General features: G+C 40.9%; 1 protein-coding gene across 10 annotated transcripts in view; it reads right to left on the reverse strand.

The window, feature by feature from the left end:
• The window catches only part of DAB2IP (DAB2 interacting protein), a 695,389-nt gene that overhangs the window by 183,713 nt on the left and 499,625 nt on the right, over positions 1-12,051 (reverse strand). For all 10 annotated transcript variants that reach the window (XM_082263572.1, XM_082263570.1, XM_082263568.1 and 7 more), the window contains one exon: positions 5,882-6,035. In XM_082263572.1, the coding sequence (XP_082119698.1) occupies positions 5,882-6,035 (154 nt within the window). The remainder of the gene's footprint in view (positions 1-5,881; positions 6,036-12,051) is intronic.

Consider the following 12,051-nt stretch of genomic DNA (forward strand, 5'->3'; position numbering starts at 1 on the left):
TTATGGGAGAGAGGAAGTAGGATTAATCCCAGGAGAAGTGGAGATTGTGCGGGATTTATTGAGAGGGGAGCACGATTTCCTCACCCAGCACCCACGTTCTGAAGTCACTACTGGGATTCACTTCTCTCCTTTTAGAAGATTTTTATTGCACTTTTACAGTCTAATTTAAATTCTTCACTTATGGACTCTTTTTGATATCAAACAACAATTTTTTTATGGACTTTTTTACTGGATCACGTATATTAGTGTAGTTATATACACATACTAATTTATTCACTCACCATATATCACCCATTTATTGCTATTTGCTTTTTTAGATCGTATAGCACTACTTGGAATTTTCTTATACACCTATATTAGTTATTTATTTATATTTCTTATTCACCTGGCATTAACTATTATATATTTATTAATCCTCTCACCTGGGACATTTTCATATTTTAATTTTTAAGCATTCACACAGCACCACCACTTTCACCTACGGTTTTATCTCAGGTTTATGTTTTTATAATTAGCACCAGTCACTTTAATTTTGTACTACACCACTTATCAACGTTTTATCACAGCTAATAATTTTGTATTTTATCTATTTTTTGGTCTAGTGCAATTGCCTATATTTGTGTATTTGACTGTGTTGTATTGCCTACATTTATCTAGTGTGTATAAGGAACACATTTCTCCCATTGATTTATTTATACTATTTGGCAGCGCCAACTTACCCTATATTTTTTTACATATAATCAACGCTGTGTATATATACAGATCACTCATTAGAACAGTAGTCATTAGGAACAAATAAAAATGATTTAGATTAATCTTTAGCTGAGTTACGTCATTAAAGCTGAACTCTGAATTGGTTGCTGTCAGTTGTAGCACTTTCTGGGGATTGCCAGGTATTTACCGTATAGATCGCAAGATTAAATGGGGAGGGGGGGGGATTTACTAAAATTGGTGCACACAGAATCTGGTGCAGCTGTGCATAGTAACCAATCAGCTTCTAGGTCTTGTTGTCAAAGGTTAATCGAACAAGCTAAAGTTAGAAGCTGACTATTTGCTACACACAGTTGCCCCAGATTATGTGTGCACCAATTTTAGTAAATCTCCTCCAATGTCTCACTATGTGAGGTATCCAGTTCTGCTTCTTCCTAGATGTCTGTCCGTTTTGACCTTGCAAGTGATAGATGGACATTTCTATGATAAAGCAAGTGACACTCATCTCTCCGCCTGTAGCTGCGGCTGTCGGATTGTATCTAGTTTATTCGAGGAACTGTCACTTAATCGGTGACCTGGAAACTTCTGGCCTCATCTCTCCGTCTGCCAGATTACAGTGCAGGATTCCTGCTATCCACAGTGGAAAAGGAAATGTCGTGGTCAACAGCACACAGACAGCAGGCAGCTCTGTCCATCTGCAGAAATATCTCAGCTAAATAGAACTGGTCGCTTTTTTCACTGAGCTTGGTATCCTAAACCATATCACCAGAGCCAATAGGAGAATCATTTCCTGCATCATTCACTTTTTTTCAGCTTCAATTTTTTAAAGAATGTAAACAAAAATTATTTAAATGAAAGGGGTGCAGTAAAAGCAGATACCTGTCAACATAGGGACAGTGTGTCATAGATGCAGATAGTGGGTTATGTGCTGTGTTGTTGGATTTTAAAATTAGATAAGAAAAAGAACATTGTAATGTGGAAACTCCTAATAATGTACATAGAAGGATATATTGATTAACACACACCAGGATGTTTATGCTACGGGCATAGAAATATTATTCAATAAACTATATCCAGGGCCGTCTTTAATATTGATTCGACCCTGGGCAAACATTTTCTTGGGCCCCCCCATGCAATTTCGCTCTCCACCTTCTCTGAGACATACAATAAACAGCAGCTAGACTCAAAATCAGTTTACTTAATCAGATCAGGCAGCAATTGCAATTGGTTGCCAGAGGTTACAGTGTATCATTACTGCTCACTGACTGACTGCTAGAGGTTACAGCACACACTATGGCTCACTGTTTATTTGCTCGAGGTTACAGCACATGACTACTGCTTGTTGATTGGTTTCTAGAGATTACTGTACAATAACACTGCTCACTGATTTGTTGCTAGAGGTTACTGAACATCCTTACCACTCACTAATTGGTTACTAGAGGTTACTGCACATTATTACTACTCACTGATTGGTTGCTAGAGGTTACTGCACATCCTTACCGATCAATAATTGGTTGCAAGAGGTTAGTGCACATCATTACTGCCCACTGATTGGTTTCTTGGTGCACACCATGGACTGGGGAGGTGAGGGGACCCATCAATAGATAGAAAACTCCTAGGGATACTAGGACTCCTGAGATCAGTGGCATTGCTGGGGAAAGGGGGTGATCAGTGGCAATGCTGAGGGGTAGATGGGATCAGTGGCAGTGGTGGAGGGATGGGATTAGTCAGGAGGCAGTACACTGTGGCAAATTCTTAATCATGTAGAGCAAAGCAGGAAATCTTTGGCAAGTATATAGTGGGGGATTCTACACGGACCACCAATGTGAGGGGAGATTCTACACTGACCACCAATGTGAGGGGCAATTTGCACTGACCACAATGCAATGGGTGATTTTACGCCCCCCCCCCCCCCCAACAATATAAAGAGGGATTTCTACACTGACACCAATGTAATAGGAGCATTTTTACCAACCACCAGTGTAAGGGGGAATATACAATGACCTCCATGTAAGCGGGAGTTTACACTGACAACCATTGTTGAAGAGATTTGTACTGACCACCAATGTAAGGGCAATTCTGCACTTACCACCACTGTAAAGGGAAATGTACACTGATCACCAATGTAATGAAGAAGTTACACTGACAACCAAAGTAAGGGGGACATTTACACTGACCACTAGTGTGAATGAAAGGATTTTTCACCAAGCCCAATGTAATGAGAAGATTTACACTGACCACCAATGTAACTGAGACATTTAGACTGCATTCACATTTCTTGTGTCAGGAAAACATGCAAAATTGCTTTCCTGATACCACAGAAATGTGTTGCGCTTCATCTGGTACACAGCGTCACCTTCACGCATCTGCTGAGATGTGTGTATTCACACCCACCAAAATTCAGGGTGCTGTGCCACCATGGTGTTTTGAAAAAAGGTTCCCCCTCCAATTTGCCTACCTTTGCACAACAGGCTGATGGTAGGCTTAATTACCTCAGTTGTAGGCAGGACTTTCAACCCTTTACCTCCCCAGTGGGCAGCATTCAACAGAAGTGAAGGTGGATATGACCTCAGGGTGTCATGATATACATATAAATGCTGCCTCTATTTACATATCAATGCAGCTGGTCCACGGCTATTTACATATTAATGCCACACAATTTACATATCATTGCAGGTTATTTACAGGTAAACACAGGGTCTGCAGGTGAGTCATCTGTACATGGCAATAGGGCAGAGCTGGGCAGCTATGGGACTAAAACTTTAAGGGAATTTAAACAGGGATAGTTGACAAGTATGAGGCAGCTGCTTTGGGCCCCACAAAAATGATGGGGCCCAGGGCAGCTTCCCCTTTTGCCCTGCCTTAAAGACGGCTCTGACTATATCTGAAGCAAATACTCCTTATTTTGGACACTGTAGGGAACAATTAGATCAATCAGAGCCCATGTTCTTGTTGCCTGTATCCTGTTAAGGAGATTTATGTTCACCTTCTGTCCCAAGCACAACAGCAAATCTTTTCAAAGAGATGAGAATCCCTAGAGCCTAGTACACACGATTAAAAATTGCACAAAAGATACTGCTTTCAAAGTGATCGTCCAATAATCTTTAGTACACAGCTTTTGAAAGCCGAACGCTCTCTCATTGGTGGTAATTATCCAAAGGGAAAATTATCCGAAGGGACAGGCAGGGAAATTTTTAATGTGCGATAACAGAACTAATTATTTTAGTTCAACCAAGACAGTATTCGTATGTAAAAAAAATTGAGTGACCAAGACAAAGATGTTTTCGGCCGGTTCACACTAGTCCGACATGCGCTCCAAGTTCGAAAGCACAAGTCGCATGACATGTCAAAATCAATGGTTCTCTACGAGAGCCGTCTTAACTGGTTCAACTTGTGTTGGTCCGACTTTGAAAAATGTTCCTGCACCACTCTAGACTATGCTCTGGGATCAAGTGAATGCAAAGTTAGCAATGTAAAACCCCCTATAAAAAATGGCATGGCCCCCCCCAAAAATAATTGAGTTTTGGTATGGATCTTGAGAGGGAACCCCATGTTGATAGGTACAATGGCCTCTTCCCCAATTAATCTGGAAGCCGCTTTTAAGAAAGGGGCCCCCGATCACGGCCACCCCCCCCATGTGAATGAGTATGGGGTATTTTGTAACCCTACCCATTCACCAAAAAAAAAAAAAAAAAAAAAGCAGTGTAGTATTACAAAGAAACGGTTTTAAAAAGTCCTTTAAAAATCCTTTAAAAAAAAAAAAAAAAAAAAGAAGAATGGCCCATGTCGTACTGTAGCTCCAACATCAATCACAATGTCTTTCTTCACCTCCTCCACTGATGTCTACTTTCTTTGATTCCTCCCCTGATGTCTTCTCTCTCTGATTCCTCCATCGATGTCTTCTTTCTCCGCCGCCGGCACGCCATTCTGTGAGCTCCTGTGTCTGACATGTCCTATGAGGCATGGCCATGCGGTGACGTCACTCTGAGACCCCACCTCCTTTTGACGTCACAGACCTGGGCATGATGGGTCTGTGACGTCACAAGAGGGTGGGGTCGCAGGGTGATGTCACTGCAATGCTATGCCCCATAGCTATACAAGAACTGTTAGACCCTGGAGCTTACAGAACAAAGGAAGCCAGCATCGGAGTGTTTTTTTTTTTTTTAAGCTTCAGGGGGCGGTGAAAGAAGACCATCAGTGGAGGAACCGGAGAAAGAAGACATTGGTGAAGGAACCAGAGAAAGAAGACATCGGTGAAGAAAACCGGCGAAAGAAGACATCGGATGAGGAACCGGAGAGAGAAAACATCGGTGGACAAACCAAAGAAAGAAAACATTGATGGAGGAACTGGAAAAAGAAGGCATCGGTGGAGGAAGCAGAGAAAGAACACATTGTGATTGATGTTGGTGCTACGATGGGGGATATTCTCCATCTCCATCGATAAAGAACTTTTTAGAACTAATTTAATCTTTTGGGGGGGGGGGGGGGACCCCACGCCGTAGTTTTTTTTTTTTGCATGGGTTTTCCCCTTAAAATCCAGACCGAAGGACCTTGTATGGATTTGGCATAAGATTTTACCCATAGCAGAGCCAAAGGATTTGTTTTGATAGGTCAAAGTACAAGTCGCAATCATCTCAGAGTCTAATAAAAATTGGATCCCGTTCATTGAAGTCACATGGAAGTTGGAACTGAAGTCGCAGGGTAAAGTCGGGTCAGAAGTCGTGCGGCTTCCGCGTCGGATCAGTGTCGTGAGACTAGCATGCTAAATGAAAACAAAAACAAAAAAATAGTGTGTACGAGACTTCAGGGTGCATTCACACATGCAAATTCCCCCTGCCTCTGATAATATGTGAGAAGCCTATAGGAAGACATCCCCTCACCTTCTGTTCTGGTGACATTTATAACATTTTTGAATGTCCCATTACTTTCCATCCAAGTAACAGTGGTCAACAGTTATAAATTGGAAGGGTAAGTCTCTCCACTGGACAGTCAGCAAAAAAACATGACAGAGTTTCTTCATCCAAAGCCAAATAAAAAGCAGTTTTGGCTAGGGATACACTTTTAAATCCAACCTTGAACCTATTTAGTTATAATTATCTGAAAGGGGGAGATTTGAAATTTTATCTTCCTACCCCCAGGAACGGGGGGACAGTTCAGGGAAACAACCCACCTCAAAGCAAAAGTCCTGGCCCAGAATGCTGCTATGGACAGGCTTGATGACCACCTCTTCCTCCATGCTGAGATCTAGAGCTTCGACCGCGCTGCTGGGACTAAGCAAAGATTCGTGTGAGCGTGATTCCTTCAATCTCGGCATTAGATGTGACCTGTGGAGAGAGAAGACATAGATGAGACTTTTGTAAATCCACCTACTCTATCCTCATACCACTGTATCCCACAGACAACTGTAATGCCGTTGACCCCACCCGCTCGGTGGAAACATTCTCATAACGCCAACAATAGAAAAGAACAAGCATCTCCTCAGGAACAATTAGCTGTCTTAGCAAATTCTTTTGATGAAGCTCATGTGACTTCATTTATTGAGGTAACCTAGGAGTTTCACTGCTGTCACTGTGACTCATGTAAGTGGGACTGCCTGTGTTGCCTGCAGACACAAATAAGAATCTCCTTTGTGTTTTCTCTGCTGTGCTACAATTAATACAAATCACCCAGAGGCTCACAGAACCCATTACAAATAATAAACATTGAACAATAAGGTAAAAGACGGCAAGAGATATCATAGTGCATTTGAACATGGAGGAGCAATCTGACCCTGCTTAGGCATAATCACTTTAACATAAACACATGCGCTCAACTCAGGCAGTTGTTCTTGTTCATTTGAATGGAAAGGAGAGGCTGCCCACAGTGCTGCACATCACACAAAGAAGCCAATGGAAGTTTTACCTCACAACGCCCAGTGTATGGTGCTGTGTGAACATTTGTAGAAATAGGAAACAAAAAGAGGAGCACTTCGCAGGTGCCCAGAATGCAGCGGTCGGTTTTCAATCAGCACCCAGAAGAATGGCAAAGCAGTTGCTGATTTTCTAACCACCTCATCTTCAGGTATTACAGCAGAAGGTGGATTTAATTTCATAAACACACCGGTCGCCACCTCTTCCCCTGCTGGGAAATGATTCTATTGATCGATTGTCGTGACATTCTTTGGAGTGGCCCACTGTTGGAGGACATTGCTCCCCATTGTGTGCACCATTTAGGATTAATTATTTGCATTGCTTCGGATCGGTTACTGAGCTGTGGCCAGCCAGAGATTCATAGGTCTTACCGTCCTCACCTAGGGACAATATGTCGTCTGTTCGGCCTGCAGACAACTTGAACACATAGAAACAAAGATCAACGACTGGAAAATAACCTAATTTGTTGCTGACAGAAATCCAACACTTTGTTCTCTGCTGAAGAACATCAACAACTTCATCACGGTGAATGTTTTGGGAAAACAAGTTAAATGACGCTGACCTTTCGCCATGCGGCAAATATCTATTTTCTGCCTCACTTTCCACCGCCGTACATGGTGGACGAACACTTAACGGAAATATTTACAGCCTGGAACCAATCTTCTCCCAGCGCACAACGTTTTTTAGAGGAAAATACGCACAATGCCCAATAGAGCAATATATTTCAGCCAACAAATGCTGCAACCTGGCATTAACCTTTACAAATGGCAGCCGGTTCCCCGCGGAGCACTTTTGGTAATAGGTGGTGACTACAGCAGATATACGAAAGAAACACATGAAATGAAACGGTATTGTGAAAATGATTTCCACACTGCCAGCAGCAGGAGGTTAAACACTTGTTACTAGGCAGAATGTAAATGGTAAAGTAAGCCAGAGCCAATAATTATTATTAATTGGTAATAAATAACAATGATACACTTCGTTGAATCTCATACGTTTATCGATGTGCAACACACTTGGTACTATATTCAACCATGTAATGAGGAGAGAGGGAGTTAATACATACATAACATGAGTGAGGACTGTGAGTAGATCTACTGTACTATACACACACACACACACACACACACACACACACACATAACATGATCAGCCAATATGGCACACTACAGGCACTGTGAAGAGTTCGGTTATACTAGGTTAGGGACCTTGCACACGGTACTGGTGTAAAAACATCAGATATTCCTAGAACAAAAAACACGAGGGGGCATATAGCACATGTTCGTAATTGTGCATATGTGCTCACACGCATAAACATTCTTCTATCTTTTTTAAGACAGTGTAGCGTTTATATGAGCATATTTGTTCAGCAACACAGATCTTTTTTTTTTTTTTTACCAATTTCTATGCAGCGCAAGTTTATGAACCAGTGTGTACTGACTCATTTTAAACAATCGGCTACATTTAGATCAGTATGAAAAAAAAAATCTAACAACCAAAGAAGATAGTGCCATAAAAACATAAATATACATGTACAGTAACTAAAATGTATTTGTTACGCGTTTGGCCAGCAACGTCTGACATCATCAGGGTGACCTCAGGTGAGATCAGAAGCTGCTGACGAAATGCGTTGGGCGGGCCTTTCCGCAACACGTCACTTCCAGTGTTTGGAACGCAGGTGAAACTCAAACTGGTGTTTTTAGTTTCTTTTTCAATACCTAACCATTTCTAATTGGTGTAAGTGCAACTGTAGTTTTATATTCGTTAAACTGAATGTACTACACTATTGGCGCTTTTCCACTGCATAGAACCGTACCGGCTCGGCACGCTTTTGTGCTTTTCCACTGCGGTACCGCATGGTATAGGGTCGGAACGGTTCGGTACGGTACGGTATAGGTTTACTTTTCCACTGCATGGAACCGAACGGTACGGTACGGTACGGCTCTGAAAAAACAGTACCTACTCGATTGTGGTTCCAACAGGTACCAAACTGGTACCATATCCCACAATCCTTTGCATGCAGTCACTACTAGCCACTGATTGGTCAGAGAATCACACCCACCCCGTTGTTATCCCACCCACTTAACTTTAGTACTACTTTAGTGGAAAAGCAAACCTATACCGTACTGTACCGAACCGTTCCGACACTATACCATGCGGTACCGCAGTGGAAAAGCAAACCGGGCCAAGCAGGGCCGAGTAGAGCCGAGTCGGTACCCAGTGGAAAAGTGCCATATGAGAGGCTCCTCTATCTTTCTTTTAAATTCACTGAGATATTTGTAGAGTTCCTTAACGGCACAGGAGTGCCAATAAATGTATGTTGGTATCCATTTGTCCAAATGTACGGGACTCTATGCTGGATGGAACAGAGAGCTAAACTCCATGGCCTGGTGTGGGAGACTAGCGGTTTCAGATATACAAAATGCTTTGAGACTTCTTTTAAGTAAAAGGGGACAGAAGTCTCTGATGAGTGTGCCAGCCTGTGCACTTACACTGCCTTGCCAAAAAAAAAGTTGCCACCTGGAATTAACTAAGCAACTAACTAAACTAAGCATGCAGTAAATATCCTATTGGATAGTTACTGCATGTGCCCAAAGAATGAGGTCAGCTGTCTACCTGAATATACTGAATTACCAGGTTATTCCATCAATGGATTTTTTCTTCTATGATGGCACGGGCATAGTCCAAAATGACAATGCCAGGATTCATCGTGCTCAAATTGTGAAAGGGTGGTTCAGGGAGCATGAGACATAATTTTCACACATGGATTGGCCACCACTGAGTCCAGAACTTAACCCCATTGAGAATCTTTGGAACGTTCCTGGAGAAGGCTTTGCGCAGTGGTCTGACTCTCCCATCATCAATACAAGATCTTGGTGAAAAATTAATGCAACATTGGGCGGAAAAAAAATCTTGTGACATTGCAGAATCTTATTGAAACAATGCCACAGCGAATGCGTACCGTAATCAAAGCCAGCTAAATTTTAGAGTGTGTGACCTTTTTTTTTCTTCTTTTTTTTGGTGGCGACTTTTTTTTTAGCCAGACAGTGTATTTGATAGAGAGGAAGAGCACGATTTTCTTTTGGTGTCACTTTTTACCACTTTTGGAGTTTTTGCACTGAGCACTGTGGTTCATCTTCTCTGGTTGTTTGATCTTTAGGCCTAAAGTGTTACTAAAGCCAAGACCCTTCATTCACTATATCTGGTCTCCCACAATACACAGAACATGGAAATGCAATTATTTTAGTAAATATGAACTGCTAAATACCTTTTCTCATCAGCAGTTAAAACAGTGACTTCTAGCAGTGTCCAGCCAAGCACTGGTTAAAGCTTGTAGAGGAAATTTTTTGACTGCTGTATGAGACTGCAAGACCCCTGACTGGACAGTGCTGATTGGCCCTGTGCTGAGCACATGCACTCTCCCAAGAAAAAAAAAAAACACCTCTAGCAATATACTCCAAACTGAGCAGGTGCAGCCTGACTCCATAGTAGGGATCGACCGATATCGGTTTTGCATTGTCGATACTGATATTTTGGCCATCGCATATCGGTATCGGCTGATATTTTGTACATCCTATGTCAGAGTCCGAGACTAGTCTTCTCCTCCTCCAACCATTAGGTGGTGATGCTCATGTACTGTTAAACTTTCAGTGCGAAATAGAAATACATTTTTATTATTACAGGTCAAGAATTGTGAACTTTGAGGCCTCCATTGACCTTGCTACATATTGAGTCAAAACTCTTTCAGTTTGAAACACACATTGCGTCCATTGTTTGACATGGTTTTGTTTGCCTGAACTTTGAGATGAGAAGCTGTGTCATCTGCCCCGAAAGGAAAATGTGTTTGACAAACTTTTAAATACAATACTTAGAAAGACAGATAAATAAATCGCTTATCACAGGTGGATCGGCCTTTGGGGGAAAAGGTTTACATAAGACATCCTTCCCCTGGTCTTGAAACACGAAAAACCAGAGAGGTCGTAAAACTTTATGTTCAGGCCATGACTCACACAATGGGCGAAACTCAATTTCAGGATAACACCTGTGTTCAACCATCTACCATGCAAGTAAACTATTGTTTCCACCCTGAGAAGACAAACAAAACTGTCTGGACAAAGACTAGAATCTGTCATTTATTTACCTAAACACAAACAGGGGGATAAAGTTGTTGAAATCTACACGGAGTCAAATAAACATTGTCACTTAGAATGACGAGAACTGCAAATCTCAAAATGAATTTCATAAAATCATAAACTGATACAACATCTTTGCCCCATCATATACAAAAGGTGTTATGGAACTATGTTGTTATGACAACCTCCTACTGAGAAGTACATTATATTCTATCATATAGTAGTGTCAAATGGTCAGAAATTTCGACCATATTTTATCATCCAGTCCCAAAATCATGAATGTACTGTTGTTAACATAATAATCCCTTAAATGGATAATACTCTAATTGGAAACAAACCATGTGTAGAAAAAGTTACATATACAAGCTGTTGTGTATCAATATATATATATAACTATATATTTATCTATATAATTCTTACTGCTACTAATTGAAGTCTTGGGTTAAAAAGTAAAATCCAATATAGATATATTACATAAGATATATTAAATATGAGAATGGTGTTATCCAGATTAATCTTTATTCAGATACCTGGTGGATTAAATGGACGTCATAGATGAGAGCATGATTACATTTTATGTTTTTTTTTTTATAATAGTCTTAAATGGAGGAATTTTTAATTAATTTTAATATACTGGTTAACCAAGAGGTGTCACCCTATGACATCACCAGTTAATGAATAAGATGTTCCAACCAATAGGAATAATGTTCCTCCCACTGGGTTTGGCTTATGATAATTTTTACTGCCCTTTTGTTCAACACAAAATAAAAAGAAACCAGAGATGTAATAGGAGACAACACAACACACAAGACACAAGACACATCACACTTACAACATACACACTACTAACAGCCATGCATAGACTCATCTACACAGACGCCATCTTGGTCCACCATGTATCTGAACCTTTGAGGGACGCCAAGCGAAACTCCTCCCTAATTGGCCACCATCTTGGAAATGCAGCCATCTTAAGGAACCTGGTAACTACTATTCTATAAGCTAGCACCATTTTAAATATGGTAATTATGCCTTGCTGTTATTTGATTATTATTCAATATTGTTTATGTACTTCCTTAAATGTTTTACATTTCGTATTTAAAGGGTAACGAAAGTACAATCCCAGCCGTATAAACCATATGTAGATTTTTCTCTAAAGAGATGATTTTTGTTTTTATAACATTTTTAATATCAGATTAAGCGCATTATTTGATTTTACGTCTTCCGTTTTGCATGGCTTATTCTCACTTCATCTGCAGTGGAATGACTTTCGGCCATGTGATTCGCAGACTATTGTGGTC

This window comes from Pelophylax lessonae (genome assembly GCF_965119305.1).
Source record: "Pelophylax lessonae genome assembly, chromosome: 7".
Classification (NCBI taxonomy): domain Eukaryota; kingdom Metazoa; phylum Chordata; class Amphibia; order Anura; family Ranidae; genus Pelophylax; species Pelophylax lessonae.